The sequence below is a fragment of the Girardinichthys multiradiatus genome, chromosome 20 (assembly GCF_021462225.1).
Source record: "Girardinichthys multiradiatus isolate DD_20200921_A chromosome 20, DD_fGirMul_XY1, whole genome shotgun sequence".
Taxonomy (NCBI): Eukaryota; Metazoa; Chordata; class Actinopteri; order Cyprinodontiformes; family Goodeidae; genus Girardinichthys; species Girardinichthys multiradiatus.
Window position 1 is genome coordinate 42,564,958 of NC_061812.1, and position 18,943 is coordinate 42,583,900.

Below are 18,943 nucleotides of genomic sequence, written 5' to 3' on the forward strand. Positions count from 1 at the left end.
CTATGCACGTCATAATTTTGTCTTGGCCTATCACATAAAATCCCAATGAAATATATAGAATTTTGACTTTGTAATGTGACATTTGCAAATGTTCAATCGGTACGACTACCCTGAATACTTTTGCAAGACACTGTACATCCGTATCTGCAGCCTGTATTTTTTGGTTTTCAAGCTGAAAGGAAATCAACTGCAGTCAAACTGAATTTTCACACCATGTCTGATTTTCCACAGCGCTCTCTGGATCAACCTACATGATAGTATATCTGTTTAAAATGTCCTAGGTAATAGAAAGGATGTGTTGTTTGTTATGTATTTCATTAAAACAGCCTAGTTTCGTTGTTCTACACAGGACATGTCATCCAATTAAGCAGATTGTCTTTCAGGAACAGAGTATTGTCTATCTGCAGTTCGTTCTGCTTGACAAGTTCAACTCAGATGTGGCGAATACATGTGACTTTTGTTTTCAAACCCCATGAAAAGTCTAAAAATATATTCTAAATTCCTTCTACTGGGCATAATTAACTTGAATCCCACACCCTGCTCTACCCACACTGTCTCCCAGGGATCTCAGCTTGTAGAATGGCTGAATGTAGAACCAGGATCCCTCATTCCCTGCCGAGTCCAGAGTCACTCTCATGGCATTCTTCTCCAGCAGTGCAGGCAGCCGCTTGTTCACAGTCAGGTATTTATTGCTTTTCAGGTGCAGCAACTGTTGGCACAATAAGGTACACACTTACAAGAAATGCAACTATTCAGTCTCATGAGGGAGAAGTGAAAAAGGTTACACAGCTTTAGAAATATGTGGAAAAACTGGTGCAAAAGAGACCATGGGGACACTTTGAATGAGTTCTTCTCCAGATAAGTTTAATATTGTCTTTTTTAGGCCATGCAAAAATACAAAATGATCCAATTGTTATTCTGTTAACTTTTGTCACAGTTGGTTTCCTATTTTGCCAGACATTAATTGTACACTTCAAGCAGCTACAGTTACATTATATAAGGTAAATGCAACTAGGACATCCTACACAATCTCCCTTATGCATTTTGAATATCAAGTTCACCTGTTTCTCAGATAAACTCCCAGATGAATGCCTCATAAAGCTTCCTGATAAAGTGACCTTATAAAGCATCTTTGTTCTGTGGCAATTATTTAAAACTCCTGTGATTAAAACAGAATTATGGTCAGTATCATCAAGCACACATGTGTCATACATGCGGCTGCACAGTGCCGCAGTTCTTTTAGGCAAAGCCCTTTATCTCGTCAGTCGACACACCTGAATCACATTTCCATACTGGATGACTGTTCCCAGCAGCTTGCGGTTTTCAGACTCATTCTGCTTCTTCTCAAGGTCTGCAGCATGCTAACAGACACAACAGAGTACAGAGACTGAATCACACACACATTGTTTCAAATTGCCCATATAATCACACTGCAATTATGGTTTCTCAAGATGTAAACAGATCTTACATGAAGTTTATTGAGCAGGACTGTGTCTGTAGTACTGTTGCCGCCAGGTTTTGCTGCTTTCCAGAACTGTTTCTGTGCTGAATATCTGTTCATAGGACATAGCTTGAAAAGGCAGTCTAAAGAAGGAAAACAAGCAAAACAGAAAGAGACATCATCATTTATCATAAGAGTCTGTACACATGCCCGGCATCCTAACCTCAACCAACAGAGCCAAGTTAGGGGAAACTGGTACAATGACAGACTAAAAATAGTGTTTTAAAAAAACAGCCTGTCCTCCACTTGATCTCACTCATAACAAACTGTAAGGATATATGGGGTTTGACAGATGAGAGTTACTAGCATAAAACCAAATCAGATCTTATTAAACTGGACTGAATGAGTATATTTTTGGAATACTAAAGATATGTTCCCCTCTTCTCTTGCCGGTTTATGTAAGGTTTGCTTTATATGGCCACAAAGAAACATTGAAGGAGGAAATGGTAGCAATTCTGTTTCACCAGCAGCACGTCTGAAGGATAAATGTCGGCCATGTAAATTTGTCCTTAAATTACAAAGCTAGATTTCTATTAAGTGTGCTGAAAATATTTTATACATAGAATGATTCTTGTTTATAGAACATTATTTAACATGTAGTTTAATAGTAAAAATGTTAAATTTAGTTGATATAATTATGACAAAAATACAAAAAACACCTTTGGACATAAACACCAACAGCCAGTGTGCAGCTAATACTTTTCAAAACCCAGAAATCCTTATTAAATTGTATAAAACTAATGAATCAATGACTGACGACAGATTTTGACGTCATGCTGGACAGGTACAATGGAAATAGAGATGCATCGAGATCATCTGGGGACCAGAACTGACTCCACGTTGGGAGGGAGCAGCTGCTTCATAAGGTGGACATCAAGCTTCTTGTTCTTGAGTGAAAATAAAATTTAGCAGGAGACAAAATGCATATTAAGACAGCACCATGTAGTGCTGAGGAAAAAAAATTATATTGTTTTAATCGTTCCCCATGTATACAAGATATGTAAAGCAAAAAAAAGGCAAACAGTAGAAACTGAAATTTGTTTCCTCTGAAGGGGAGGTGGGATTCAGCTTTATGGACAGCGTAAGGTGCACAGCTGTATTGAGGAAGGTCAGAATAAACCAGCCGCTCTGCTGCAAACAGCAAACTGGGCTGGTTTGTGCATCTCATAGAGCCACCACCCCCTTTAGGGAAGTATTTCAAACATGTTAAAATTAAATGGCTTAATGTCCCATCCAATGGACCAGAGGGACTTGCTTAAGTGAACGACCCTCCTCAGACTATCCTACACACAAACTTTATCTGAATCATCAGGAAGCAATGAGTGGATGTGTCATTGTAAGTGATACAACAAGAGAATAAACCTTCAATGGTTGCAACCTTCTAGAATCAAACTCATCCATTCTCACATTACTATGGGCTGCTGTATACCAATTGTTAACTAGAACAAGAGACCCATGGAGTAATAACAGATAAAAATAGTGATTTGGGCTACAGCGTTCAGAAATGCGGTCAAAGCAAGAGTGTCAAGGGAGAACCCATCATACAGCCTGGAGTTGAGAAAGGAGGACAAAAAAAGCAGGACAAAGACCACAAAAAAAAGAAAACAGGGCACTAGGAGAACATTATCTGACACAAATGGGCAATTAGGAAAAAAGGAGAAAAATAAGAAGGTAAACTTCTAGGCAGAAAGGTATTTATTAACAAGCATAAAGCAAAATGTATGTGTATCCAAAATTAAACAGAGCAGGTTCATATTGAACATTGTGGCTTGAGGATATTTAACTTAACACAATGAAGATTTTAATAATAAAACATTTTGTTTTATTTATTAGTGCCTTTCAAGGCTCGCAAGGTCGCTTTACATCAAAAACATAAAATACAACAAAGGCACCATGTCTTTGGAAGATTGTTAATTTCACTACAAACACTCTTTTATCTTCATGTAAAACAACCAACACATTCACAATTTATTTCTAACAAAAACAGAATTATACCAGTAGACCTTACCAAAACAGTAAGACAGCTCATAAAGTTTTCACAGCACAATTATGAGAGAAACATCTTTGTAATCAGTAGAGTGTTTTCACATGACACCATTTGTGTGGTTTGCGCTAAGTGATGCCATTAGCAGAAACACTAAAGTAAACCTGATTGTTTTTAAGTGTTTTTAGACATGTTAAAATAACTGCTTGGGGTTTTAACTGCATTTTGTTTGGGTTGTTGACAGGGGTGCAACAGTACACAAAAAATTAAGTTTCACTGTATGCTCAGAACCTGTTCAGTGTGTACATTTTTGAGAATATGACCTGTACATAAAAAAAAAACAAAAAAAACAAACATGAACTGATCTAGTCATGCATCAGTCTTTCATATCAGAAACAAGCTAGTTTAAACACACAGCTTAACCTAAGTGCTATGAATAGTCAACAAAGAGGTTAGGATCTAGGCCTGTTACACTGCTTCAGATTAACTCTGGTGGCTGACACAAGAGGCTTTTGGTGGGTGGATTAAACATTACAATACTAAGTGTGCCTCTGCAGTTACAGCAGTATAGCGATAAACCACAATCTTTGAATATTATTTGAATAACTCAGTTAGAAGTGAGCCAGTAATTTCTTTGCATCTTTAACTGGGAAGGCATTGCATTGTTCAACAGTGTGAAACAGTGGCCTATCTGCAAATACAGAAGGGCACAGAATCTAAAGACTAGTCATAACTATTCGCTCACAGATGTACCTCCACAGACACATCAGAATACATTTATCAAACTTCAGGGTCAATAAGATATAACATGTCTTGCACTGCATAATAATTTCTGCATAATAGGTCTCTTTACAATTACACCCTTACATAATTTTCTTGCTGTAATCTGGGTTTTCCCGAACGAATTTCAGCAGTTTTTCCCTATTACAATGATGTTGGCTGTTGTGACTGCTAGTCTGTCTGTGTCACGGGATCTGCTGTCATTTAAAAACAATGTTTTACATGAAAAAAAAAAGGATTTAAAGTATTTCACATTTAAAAAAAAGAAAGTTTTCTTTTTAAAATCACTTTAGAGTAGAACATAAGACGGAAACATCTCTCATGAAGAAACCTAAAACAGACGAACAGTAAAACCTTGTGCACACAAGTATAATGATCAGATTCATTTTATTTCTTCCATCTGTCACAGACTTCTCCACTGAAGTACATGACTGTCGGTGTTTTTGTGTTTAGCTCTACTGATCTGACAGGCCATCCCTCTGTTCGCAGCACTTTGCCAAAATGGAACAAACATTTTTCTGTTTTTTTCTACAGGAATATCTGATTTGCCACACGGAACTGACTCCACACACAAAAACTCGAATAAACTCACGCCTACTGATTCTACTGATTAGGTGAATGTGCAAGAGTTAACAGGCGTGACTTTCTTGTGGTTACTTCTTTCTTCTTCCCATTTCTGATGTGACTCATTGACTGTAAATGATCATCACATGTATTGTTACATGTCCAGTCATTTGTGTGGTAACAAAACAGAACCATTGTTCTGCACTAAACTTTGAGCTAAGCATTGAGTTTTTAATTATTTGCAGGATGTCGGTGTTTCAGCAAGCCTTTTCGCCATGTCTGACTGTTTCTTTACCTTGTCTGTGCGAGAGGAGAGCCGGCCTGACCCCCACCTAATCAGGTAACAACAGGTTAAATGTATGCTACTTTACTGAAGCATTTAGGGTAGTGAAATGTAATTGCTACTAAACATGTTAAATATTTATTATACCACTGTTAGTGGCATAATAAAGATGAAACAGTTGGGAAAGATAGCAACTCAGCCACGAAGTGGCAGGACACAAATTCACAGAGCAGTGTCAGTAAATGCTGAAGTATACAGGTCCTTCTCAAAATATTAGCATATTGTGATAAAGTTCATTATTTTCCATAATGTCATGATGAAAATTTAACATTCATATATTTTGGATTCATTGCACACTAACTGAAATATTTCAGGTCTTTTATTGTCTTAATACGGATGATTTTGGCATACAGCTCATGAAAACCCAAAATTCCTATCTCATAAAATTAGCATATCATTAAAAGGGTCTCTAAACGAGCTATGAACCTAATCATCTGAATCAACGAGTTAACTAAACACCTGCAAAAGATTCCTGAGGCCTTTAAAACTCCCAGCCTGGTTCATCACTCAAAACCCCAATCATGGGTAAGACTGCCGACCTGACTGCTGTCCAGAAGGCCACTATTGACACCCTCAAGCAAGAAGGTAAGACACAAAAAGAAATTTCTGAACGAATAGGCTGTTCCCAGAGTGCTGTATCAAGGCACCTCACTGGGAAGTCTGTGGGAAGGAAAAAGTGTGGCAGAAAACGCTGCACAACGAGAAGAGGTGACCGGACCCTGAGGAAGACTGTGGAGAAGGGCCGATTCCTGACCTTGGGGGACCTGCGGAAGCAGTGGACTGAGTCTGGAGTAGAAACATCCAGAGCCACCGTGCACAGGCGTGTGCAGGAAATGGGCTACAGGTGCCGCATTCCCCAGGTCAAGCCACTTTTGAACCAGAAACAGCGGCAGAAGCGCCTGACCTGGGTCCAGTGTCAAGTACCCACAGTCAGTGATGGTCTGGGGTGCCGTGTCAGCTGCTGGTGTTGGTCCACTGTGTTTTATCAAGGGCAGGGTCAATGCAGCTAGCTATCAGGAGATTTTGGAGCACTTCATGCTTCCATCTGCTGAAAAGCTTTATGGAGATGAAGATTTCATTTGTCAGCACGACCTGGCACCTGCTCACAGTGCCAAAACCACTGGTAAATGGTTTACTGACCATGGTATCACTGTGCTCAATTGGCCTGCCAACTCTCCTGACCTGAACCCCATAGAGAATCTGTGGGATATTGTGAAGAGAACGTTGAGAGACTCAAGACACAACACTCTGGATGAGCTAAAGGCCGCTATCGAAGCATCCTGGGCCTCCATAAGACCTCAGCAGTGCCACAGGCTGGTTGCCTCCATGCCACGCCGCATTGAAGCAGTCATTTCTGCAAAAGGATTCCCGACCAAGTATTGAGTGCATAACTGTACATGATTATTTGAAGATTGATGTTTTTTGTATTAAAAACACTTTTCTTTTATTGGTCGGATGAAATATGCTAATTTTGTGAGATAGGAATTTTGGGTTTTCATGAGCTGTATGCCAAAATCATCCGTATTAAGACAATACAAGACCTGAAATATTTCAGTTAGTGTGCAATGAATCTAAAATATATGAATGTTACATTTTCATCATGACATTATGGAAAATAATGAACTTTATCACAATATGCTAATATTTTGAGAAGGACCAGTATACTCGTGGCTATTTTTCCAGGAGCTGGACTTGGCCTTTAGTTCAAGTTTCATATATCAAGCTATTTTGAAAAATGTCATGCTCCTAGCTTTGTGGGGACAGTTCGGGGATGGCCTCTTCCTATTCCAAAAGGTTGGCCTGCCACACTAAAAGCAAGGTCCATAAAGACATGGAGCCATGTCCATAGAGACGTGAACGAGTTTGGTAAGGAAGAGTTTGACTGACCTGCACAGATTCCTGACCTTAACCTGACAGAACACCTTTGGGGTAAATTAGAACCCATAACGTGAGCAAAGTCACCGTGTCCAACATCATTGTCTGATCTCACAAATGCACTTCTGGTAGAATGCTCAAAAATGCCCTCAAACACATTCCTATCCCTTGTGGATAGGCTTCCCAGAAGAGTTGAAGCTGTTAAAGTTGCAAAGGATGAGCCAATATCAGATTAAATCTTATGGATAAAAAATGGGATGTCACTGATGTTCATAGAGGTTTGAAGGCAGACAGGCAATATAATAAGTGTAATGCTGACTCACTGTGTAGTGTGGTATTGTACTGCATTTTAAAGCCACTGGGTTTTTAAGCATTTATGCGGGACATGGATTTTATTGACTTTATTAAAGTATCAGGCTTTTTGAAGCGGGTTTTGTCCTCACTGGGAGAGGGAAATAGAAACTATATCATTTAATACCTATTCCTAAATTACTTGGACAGGTAGACAATATGATGATCTTAGGTCAGGAAGGATTAGAATTGTTTGAACAGCTGCTAAAGCAGAGAGATCATCTATGAGGCACATTCTATGCATTGGCATTCTATCCTCTTGCTCAGACTCATGAGTTTCATTTTTCTCCTTTTCATTTAGATTCAAAAAGAAAGAAAAAAAAAACAGATGTAGCCTTGATGAAATAGTGACTGGTTGTAGTGAGTCATGGTAGGGGTACAGTATTAATATAGTTAGTTAAAAATAAAATTACCATTAAAACTATGCTTAGGGATCTCGCGTTTTAAAAGACAGCTTTTCGATCGTCCATCAAACGCATCGTCTCTTACGTGTCAAAGCAGATGCATTCAGAAACTAGTGAAAATAAGACAGGGATAATGGTAAATGGACTGAACTTATATTGCACTTTTCCAGTCATACTGACCACTCAAAACGCTTTACACTACAGCCACATTCACCCAATCGCACTCACTAAAGCACACGCATTCATACACCGAAACACAAACTGGTAGGGAACTTCAAGTTAACTTCTTCAGCTTGCCCATGGGCACATTGACATGTGGCAGGAGGAGACTGGTATCACACCAACAACTTTTGGATTGCAAAAAAAACCCACTTTTCTTGGGATAAAATTAAAACCACCAAAGAGCACCATGTATTACATCCATCTGTACTTTGGACCATACAACTGAGCACGAAGGCTATATGACTAGGTGTTGTCCACACTAGGAGAGGAAAAGGGAAACTACAGGAGTAGCAATCTCCTCCACCTGCTACTAGCTTTCTATCGGCTAATGGTGAGTTAGTTTACATTTAGCTGGATGGTTTGGTTCATGTGTTTAACTGATTAACAGCTCCTTAGATTTAGGTCACTGCCAGCATTACAACCAAGGATCTGATTTCACTTGGCAGAACAACCAGAACAATAACACAATGATGTATGTTTAGGTTTATAGTCTCAATACACCAAACCTTCACAATAAGAGCCTTATCCAGTTATAAACCCCTCTGAATTTCAAATAACACAAAGCTAAATAAAACTGTTCTTAAAAATGCTGGGAGAGACATTCTGAGTGTGTTGGTGAGAGTGTGATGGAATAATGAATAATATTACAACCTCTACTATAAATAATAATGGTTACATTGATGCTGAAGTTAGTGATAACTGTGATGGATTTTCACACAATAACCATAAATAAAATAAAATTGCCCTATTGTTACATAAGCATAAGGTTGCAAGAGTGAGCTTTACCTGGATGGTGTTTTATTTTCAAATTAAAATAAGTTGTTTTGTGTTAGAAAAAAAACAGAGTTTGAGATACAGTGTTGCTGATGTCTTAAAAATGGGAACATACTTCTTACATGTCAATTGTGTTTGTCAGAAGATCGCACAATTGTGCCAAAGGTATTAGAATGTAGTTAGAGATGCCCTTTGCCCTATGTTGTTTTTTTTTTCCTTTACCAGTTATGATTTTATGTAGAAAGATATCGGTACCGATTGCTGGGAAAGAATAAACCCAAACACCAGGTTACATAGCCGCTAAGATCCATCCTTAAAGTATGGGTGACATGGAATTTTTATGATAAGTCCAATTGTAGATATGTTTATACTGTTTAATTTGTATTGTATTGCACCGACTACGCCAAAACAAATTCCTTGTATGTCCAAAAACGTACTTGGCAATAAAGCTTTTCTGATTCTGATCTGATTCTGATTCAATTTCTGGAGAGAAATTGCGCTCTTGATTTCAAAGGGGAACACCCGCACGTAAATTGACTGCTGCAACAATGGCCAATAACACAGACAGTAGCAAAGAATCTGATGTTTTTTTTTTAGATATATTTCATTCATCACAGGGTGATGAAGCAGAGTCAGAAAAAGAAAGTCAGCCATCATCAGAAGGCAGAGCACAACTGCTGCAGTTTGCGGACCAGAGTCTATTTTTGCCGGATGCCGGAGCATGGCCAGAAACAATATGCATGAATCATACTGCACCACCAGGAAACAGAACAAGCACAACATCCAGATTTTTAAAATGATTCACTAAAGACGGACTAGATCTTGCTATATTGATAAATGCATTACATAAATACATATTTAAATATCCACACCTGTATTCACTCACCGGCCACTCTATTAGGTACATCTTGCTAGCACCAGGTTGGACCCCCTTTTGCCTTTAGAACTGCCTTAATCCTTCGTGGCATAGATTCAACAAGGTACTGGAAACATTCCTCAGAGTTTAGTCCATAATGACATGATAGCATCACACAGATGCTGCAGATTTGTCGGCTGCACATCCATGATGCGAATCTCACGTTCCACCACATCCCAAAGGTGCTCTATTGGATTGAGATCTGGTAACCGTGGAGGCCATTTGAGTACAGTGAACTCATTGTCATGCTCAAGAAACCAGTCTGAGATGATTCGTGCTTTATGACATGGCGCGTTATCCTGCTGGAAGTAACCATCAGAAGATGTGTACACTGTGGTCATAAATGGATGGACATGGTCAGCAACAATACTCAGGTAAGCTGTGGCGTCGACATGATGCTCAATTGGTACTAAGGGGCCCAAAGTGTGCCAAGAAAATATCCCCCACACCATTACATCATGACCACCAGCCTGAACCATTGATACATGGCAGGAATGATCCATCCTTTCATGTTGTTGAAGCCAAATTCTGACCCTACCATCTGAATGTCGCAGCAGAAATCGAGACTCATCAGACCAGGCAACGTTTTTCCAATCTTCTATTGTCCAATTTTGGTGAGCCTGAGAGAATTGTAGCCTCAGTTTCCTGTTCTTAGCTGACGGTGTGGTCTTCTGCGGCTGTAGCCCATCTGCCTCAAGGTTTGACGTGTTGTACGTTCAGAGATGGTCGGCAGATCTGGTGATGAGCGGCTGAGATCTCGCGAGAGTTGTACGTAAGTAATATGGCGGTATATTGGTAAACAAACACGACAGAACTAAGGTAAAACAAGCCAATAAATTCAAGCCGAACATAGAAATGTGTAAAATACTAACCACTGTTTCATATTTTTCCAATAAAACAAACTGGACGAGGAAACCTTGGACAGCCTGGAAAGCTATGTGGACGTATGTTTTGATAACATTGTAATGGGCAAGCCACAAAAATCTCCACCCATGGCCACACCAACATCAAAACGCACCCGTTCAGTGTGCTCGACCAGCACCTCCACTATCTCTCCAGAGAAAAGCTACGCTGATGTCCTGGACTCTATCGACAAGAAGCTAACCAGCCTGGATGCCCGTCTCGCCCTGGTGGAGGTTCTCCATAGGGAATTTCAAGCTCTGAGGGAGTCTCTGGAGTTTAGCCAAGAACAACTCGCTTCGCTAACAGCTGAGAACCAAACACTGAGGGATAGCGTGAAAACACTCACCGAAGGAATGACGCAGCTGTCCGGAGAAAATAAAAAAATGAAGGAGACCATCCTGGATATACAGGTCCTTCTCAAAATACTAGCATATTGTGATAAAGTTCATTATTTTCCATAATGTCATGATGAAAATTTAACATTCATATATTTTAGATTCATTGCACACTAACTGAAATATTTCAGGTCTTTTATTGTCTTAATACGGATGATTTTGGCATACAGCTAATGAAAACCCAAAATTCCTATCTCACAAAATTAGCATATCATTAAAAGGGTCTCTAAACGAGCTATGAACCTAATCATCTGAATCAACGAGTTAACTCTAAACACCTGCAAAAGATTCCTGAGGCCTTTAAAACTCCCAGCCTGGTTCATCACTCAAAACCCCAACCATGGGTAAGACTGCCGACCTGACTGCTGTCCAGAAGGCCACTGTTGACACCCTCAAGCAAGAGGGTAAGACACAGAAAGAAATTTCTGAACGAATAGGCTGTTCCCAGAGTGCTGTATCAAGGCACCTCAGTGGGAAGTCTGTGGGAAGGAAAAAGTGTGGCAGAAAACGCTGCACAACGAGAAGAGGTGACCGGACCCTGAGGAAGATTGTGGAGAAGGGCCTATTCCAGACCTTGGGGGACCTGCGGAAGCAGTGGACTGAGTCTGGAGTAGAAACATCCAGAGCCACCATGCACAGGCGTGGGCAGGAAATGGGCTACAGGTGCCGCATTCCCCAGGTCAAGCCACTTTTGAACCAGAAACAGCGGCAGAAGCGCCTGACCTGGGCTACAGAGAAGCAGCACTGGACTGTTGCTCAGTGGTCCAAAGTACGTTTTTTGGATGAAAGCAAATTCTGCATGTCATTCGGAAATCAAGGTGCCAGAGTCTGGAGGAAGACTGGGGAGAAGGAAATGCCAAAATGCCAGAAGTCCAGTGTCAAGTACCCATAGTCAGTGATGGTCTGGTGTGCTGTGTCAGCTGCTGGTGTTGGTCCACTGTGTTTTATCAAGGGCAGGGTCAACGCAGCTAGCTATTGGGAGATTTTGGAGCACTTCATGCTTCCATCTGCTGAAAAGCTTTATGGAGATGAAGATTTCATTTTTCAGCACGACCTGGCACCTGCTCACAGTGCCAAAACCACTGGTAAATGGTTTACTGACCATGGTATCACTGTGCTCAATTGGCCTGCCAACTCTCCTGACCTGAACCCCATAGAGAATCTGTGGGATATTGTGAAGAGAACGTTGAGAGACTCAAGACCCAACACTCTGGATGAGCTAAAGGCCGCTATCGAAGCATCCTGGGCCTCCATAAGACCTCAGCAGTGCCACAGGCTGATTGCCTCCATGCCACGCGGCATTGAAGCAGTCATTTCTGCCAAAGGATTCCCGACCAAGTATTGAGTGCATAACTGTACATGATTATTTGAAGGTTGACGTTTTTTGTATTAAAAACACTTTTCTTTTTTTGGTCGGATGAAATATGCTAATTTTGTGAGATAGGAATTTTGGGTTTTCATGAGCTGTATGCCAAAATCATCCGTATTAAGACAATAAAAGACCTGAAATATTTCAGTTAGTGTGCAATGAATCTAAAATATATGAATGTTAAATTTTCATCATTACATTATGGAAAATAATTAACTTTATTACAATATGCTAATATTTTGAGAAGGACCTGTCCAGGCCCGGGGCATGCGGGACAACCTTGTTTTCTCCGGTATCCCGGAACGGGCAGAGGGGGACGCCGAATCCACGGTCTGTGAATTTCTCCAACGTCAGCTAAAACTCCCAAGTGACGAGGTAAAAAACATCACTTTCCATCGTGTTCACCGGCTCGGAGGTAAGAAACCCGAACACAGCCGACCTCGGCCAATTGTAGTAAAATTCGAGCACTATAAACAAAAAGAGCAGGTCAGAGGTCGGGGCAGAGAGCTGCGGGGAACGAACTTCAGCGTCAATGACCAGTTCCCAAAGGAGATCCTCGATCGGAGATGAGTTTTATTCCCAATTAGGAAGAAATATATCAGTGAAGGCATCAGAGCTACAGTGGCTGTAGACAAACTTTATATCAATGGTCAGTTGTTTAGAGATCGGGAGATCACTCCTTGGCTTTATTAGGAGCAACAGCAGGTTAATATATAACATGTAACACTAGTTAGATAAGAGGTTAGATATCTGGCAAATCTAATGTAAAGCACAGCTCATGTTGTTTGCATTGTTTGATGTGGGTGGGCACAAGGATGGGCTACTAGGTATCTGCTCCTTTTTTGTCTCTCATCTTCCTCTTATTTACACTTGTTACCACCCCTCTCTGTCATTTTCTTTTCTCTCTGTCACACACAAAAAGCACACTCACACACACACAAATATCTATTAACATAACCTTATATCTCTCATCCCTTCTTACCCCCAGCAGCCTCTTAATTTTCTGTCTTTTTCCCTGCCATATCTCTGCTTCGGGACTTCATATCAGGCAACCCCAAGCACTGACTATGATTTCACTTGGGTCTATCTGTTTCTGTGGTGACATGCACTGTACAATGTTAGCAATACACGCGCAACTATGGGCACACTAAGGTTTCTCACATGGAATATGCATGGAGCCGGCACCAGAGAGAAAACGTTTTTTGTATTAAAAACACTTTTCTTTTATTGGTCGGATGAAATATGCTAATTTTGTGAGATAGGAATTTTGGGTTTTCATGAGCTGTATGCCAAAATCATCCGTATTAAGACAATAAAAGACCTGAAATATTTCAGTTAGTGTGCAATGAATCTAAAATATATGAATGTTAAATTTTCATCGTTACATTATGGAAAATAATGAACTTTATCACAATATGCTAATATTTTGAGAAGGACCTGTATACATTCTTCTCACATGTCCATCAATCTTACTCTCGTCTGGATTATTTCTTAGTCAGCAGCTCATTGTTGACTGACATTTCAGACACTGAGATACACCCTATAGCTGTCAGCGATCATGCACCTGTTTCCTTAACTCTAGTAAATAAGAAAGAAAACCCACAAAGCAAAAACTGGAGGCTTAATACATCATTGCTTAAGGACGAAGAATTTATTAAATATTTTAAAAAAGAGTGGACTTCATATCTGGAATTCAATAATATCCCGGGGACATCAACATCTGTTCTCTGGGAGGCTGGGAAAGCAGCGATGAGAGGTAAAATAATCTCATTCTCATCACATAAGAAGAAAAAAGAAAACAAATGTATACAGGAATTAGAAGAAATCATTAAACTGTTAGATGTTTCCCAGGAAGAGGAAAAGTTGGGCAAACTACGTAAAGCCAAACTAGAATTAAATGAAATCATCGACAAAAAAACCCAATTCTTAGTACAAAGACTTCGTATACAAAACTTTGAACATGGCAATAAATCCGGTAGCTTTTTAGCTAACCAACTAAAAATAAATAAAGAAAGAACAACGATATTTGCTGTAAAAGACTCGACAGGGAATACAGTTTATGATCCTGAAAGAATAAACAGCACTTTCAGAGATTTCTACCAAGCTTTATACTCACCACAGATAGACCCGTCAGATAATGACATTGATCAATTTCTGGATAAAGTAACAATTCCTAAACTATCAGGTAATCAAACAATGGCCCTGGATGTACCATTGACTTCAGCCGAAATCCAAGAAGCTCTAAAAAGCATGCCCAATAAAAAGGCTCCAGGCCCAGATGGATTCACAACAGAGTTTTACAAAGAATTCTGGAATATTTTGGCCCCAATATTCCAAAGAATGGTGCAGGAAACCGAAAAAAATGGCAGACTTCCGCCAAATATAAATTCTGCCAACATCACTCTCTTGTTAAAACCAGGAAAAGACCCAGTACTCCCTACCAGCTACCGACCCATATCCCTTATTAACGTCGATCTCAAAATAATCTGTAAAGCCCTCGCAAAAAGACTAGAAAAGGTTACTCCTCTCATAATACATCCTGTCCAAACTGGATTTATTAAAGGTAGGCATTCATCCACTAATTCACGCAGATTACTTAATTTAATAGATTATTCCTACAGTAAAAATATTGAGACCAATATATTATCTCTAGATGCAGAAAAACCATTTGATAGAGTTAACTGGAAATTCTTGTTTGCAACCATGACTAAATTTGGGTTTGGAAGCTCTTTCATAAAAATATTATACAGTTCCCCAGCGGCATGTATCAGAACAAATAACCAAACATCTTCCTGCTTCTGTCTTCAGAGAGGCACCAGGCAGGGATGCCCACTTTCACCCTCATTATTTGCTATTTTTATTGAACCACTAGCAGCAGCAATCAGACAAACTAAAGATATTAAAGGCATAAAATGCAGGAACATAAAATATGTCTTTATGCAGATGACGTATTACTCTTTCTCCAGCATTCGCAAACCTCTGTCGCTCAGGTGATTGGATTGATTAATTCTTTCTCAAGAATTTCAGACTATTCTATAAATTAGTTAAAATCGACAGTTCTTCCAATTAATTGTTCTTTCAACAATTTTCCTAATATACATCTACAGTCAGGGAATATTACATACTTGGGCATTAATGTGTCTCCTAGATTGGCAGATTTAACAAAACTAAACCACATCCCGCTCTTAAAAAAAGTGCAAGATGATCTCGCTAGATGGAAGTCTCTACCCATATCACTCATGGGCAGGGTTGCTTCAATAAAAATGATGGTCTTGCCAAAAATCAATTACTTATTCTCAATGATTCCGAATAAACCGTCATCTGACTGGTTTAGATCTCTGGACTCCTCCATCACTAAATTTCTCTGGAAAGATAAGCCCCCACGTATTAGCCTAAAAACACTACAAAAGACCAAAGATAAAGGAGGACTAGATCTGCCTAACTTTCATCTTTACTTCTTAGCTAACAGGCTACATTACATCTCAAAATGGTTTAAACACAGTCCTATAGATGAACCCTGGCTAGACATAGAACAGACACTATGCAATAATATTAAGATTTCAGATTTACCATTTATTAGCTCAAATATAAAACGGCATGTATGCTTCAAAAGCCTCAACGTCAACACCTCTCTGACAGCATGGTGGGAATATCTAAAAATGACAGGGTCTTCACTAATCCCATGCAGACGTACACCCATCTGGAACAACCCTGACATCCTACAAAAAAATAATATGATACATTTTCCATATTGGAGGAGTAAAGGAATTGAATACCTGGAACATATATTTGAAGGAATTCAGTTCATCCCATTTAACAGATTAATTATACAATACGGGATGGACAAGAATACATTTTTAGAATATCAACAAATTACATTGATAATAAAAAATAAATTTAGACTTAACGTTGGGTTACAAATGCCATCAAGTGTACTAGAGTTCCTAAAACTCAACCCCCCCAAATTAATGTCTAAAATATACAGGACATTGTCTAATATAGATAAATCAATTTCCTATTACAAAATGGGAAGTGGACTTATCAGTTAACTTTGACCAAACATTCTGGTCTCAGATATGTTCCAGAACTTTTAAACTGACAAGTAACCCCAGTTTGCAATTAATACAATATAAAATCCTTCATAGAGTATACTATACAGGTCAACGGATGTTCAGGATGGGCTTGGCACCTTCCAATATTTGCTTACACTGCACAAGCAATATACCAGATAATTATATCCATGCACTATGGTTATGTACACCTGTTCAGAGGTTCTGGTGCCTGATATGTGAAGACTTATCAAAGTGTCTGAGATGTAATATTTCACCTTCCCCTTCACTTTGCTTGTTGGGCAACTTTGATGATGTCATCATAGAGACAAATTCAGTTCACATGGTTTTCACTGCCTTATGCATCGCTAAGAAAACTATCCTCATGAACTGGAAAAATAAAAACCTTCTTAATATTAATCAGTATAGAAATTTTCTGTCCGATTATATAAGCCTTGAGACAGCCTCTGCCTCCACGTCAGATCAATCTCTCTGGGCTCCTTTAATCGGCTACATCACCTAGTGGGGGTGGGGCGCCCTTGGCTTCATCCTGTGGGGCGTTGTGGCGGATTCGGGGGGGTGTCTGGGTTGGGGCATTTGGGGTGTCCCTGGGCTGGAATCGCTGGGGGGTCTGGCGCTGGGGGCTGCGGTCCCTGGGGTGTATCGCCCCCCTGGCTGGGGTCCTGGCTGGGCCTTGGGGGTCTTGGGTCCTGACGGGTATGTTGCCGGGGTTTTGGGCTGGTGCATGCCCGGGCGCCCGGCCCTGGCTCGGGGACCTTTGGTGTATCGGTGGGCATAAGGGCCTCCGAAACTGGCAGGTAGGTCCCATCTCATTGCAGGTGCTCCTTCCTTCAAGGAGCACATTCTGCTGGCGGGGAGGAGGGTCTGCGGGAGGGGGTGGGGCGGGGTCAGCCTGGGTGTCCAGTGTCTTATGTGCTCTGGGAGTTGTTCGAATGTTGGGGTGGGTGTAGGTTTCCTTCTGGGGTGGGGAGGGGTGGTTGGGCTTGGATGGTTGGGGGCGTTGTTTGGTCTTGGGTGGTTCCGGCTTGGTTTCTGTTTCCTTGTCTTGGTTCCGGTTACTGACGCTGGTCCCTTTTCTGTCTGGGGAGGGGGTTCGGAGGGGTATGCATGGTCCAAGTGTGCAGGCTGGCCGGGGTTGGTCTCGGGGTGGATTGGTCTCGGCTTCCGGATGGGTTTTGGTTTTGGCTCTGTGGGCTCTCTTGCCTTTTTTGGGCCACGGAGTGGGTCCTTTTGCAGGGCTGCTTCTGGCAGGGGTATGGGTGTCGGGCATGTTCTAGGACCTGGATGGTGCGGGTCTTTTTTTCGTGGAGGTGCACTTTCATGGGGGGCTTTGTTTTTGGGGGGCTGGTGGGGGCACATTTGCGCAGTGTGGGCTTTGTGTGCAGCTTTTGCTTTGGGTGCTCTTTGCTGCATTCCGTCCTCCACTGTATGGCATGCTGTGGTGTTGGGGTGGTGGTCCTGTGCACGGCGGCTCTGACCTCCGGGCGTGGGTGCGGCAGGGCGGGCATTGCTGGGCTCTGCGCTTGCGTCAGGCATCTAGGCTTCATACTGGGGCGGGGTTTGCTCGTTTGCTGGATGGCTCCTGGTGGGTTCGGTGTGCTTGGGGTTAGTGGTCCTCGCCGTGCCCCTACGAATGCACTGAAGGATGGGTGGTGTTGCTGTGGTGCTGGCTCGGGGGGATCTGCGGTCTGGCTTGGCTCTATCGTTTTTGCTTGGCTGACCTGGATGTAGGTGGGTCTGCGTCTCTGGATGGGGGTGTGACCTCTTTGCTCCGTGTGCTGGGGCCTTTCTGTGGTGCCCTTCGGCTTGCTGGGCCGGTGTCTTTCCCTTGGGCATGGTAGTGGGCAGGGTGGTGGGTGGTGCATCGTGGGGTCTGCTTGACTGCCCAGCTGGCCCGGTGGTCTCGGTTTGCCTGTCTATGGGGGGGGGGGGGGGGGGGGGGGGCATGTACCTATCATGGCCTGGAGCTTGCATTTGGGTGGGCCTGCCGTTTTGGGTCGGGTGCGGCTTGGTGGCGGCATTGGTGTTGGAGTGGGATGTGTTTTGTTGCCCTGCTTGCCTGGTTGTGGCTGCTGTCTGGTGCCGGGCTTCGGGGGTTGGGCGCTCTGTTGGCTCTGCCCCGTGGGTTCGGGGGTGGCTGGGCGTGCTGGTCATGTGCCCTCCTTTGTGTGGCGTATTTTGGTTGTGCTGGGCTGGCTGGTGTTCTCCTTTGTTTGGAGTGGGGCCGCATTCTTGGCCGCTTGTGGCTGGGTCCTTTTTGTTGGGGGTCGGTGGCTACTTCGGGCGGCGGACTGGGTAACGGGGCTGGGGTTCGGGGTCTGAGGGGCTGGGTTGTTCCGGGGGGGGGGGGGGGGGCTGGGGACGTTGGTCCCGGTTTTCAGTTGGTTCTCGGGGCCTGTTACCTGTCCCTAGTTTTTTGCCTGGCAGATGTGCCTATGCCTCCCTCCTTTGTTGGGACTCGGCAAACGGGGGTGCCTATTGGGGTCAGCCGG

The 18,943-nt window shown here is 41.9% G+C and overlaps 1 protein-coding gene across 5 annotated transcripts in view; it reads right to left on the reverse strand.

Annotated features, from left to right (window-relative positions):
• The window catches only part of itpr1b (inositol 1,4,5-trisphosphate receptor, type 1b), a 155,479-nt gene that overhangs the window by 118,709 nt on the left and 17,827 nt on the right, over positions 1-18,943 (reverse strand). For all 5 annotated transcript variants that reach the window (XM_047347351.1, XM_047347350.1, XM_047347348.1 and 2 more), the window contains exons 4-6: positions 1,469-1,584; positions 1,275-1,361; positions 551-709 (exon numbers count right to left, since the gene is read on the reverse strand). In XM_047347351.1, the coding sequence (XP_047203307.1) occupies positions 551-709; positions 1,275-1,361; positions 1,469-1,584 (362 nt within the window). The remainder of the gene's footprint in view (positions 1-550; positions 710-1,274; positions 1,362-1,468; positions 1,585-18,943) is intronic.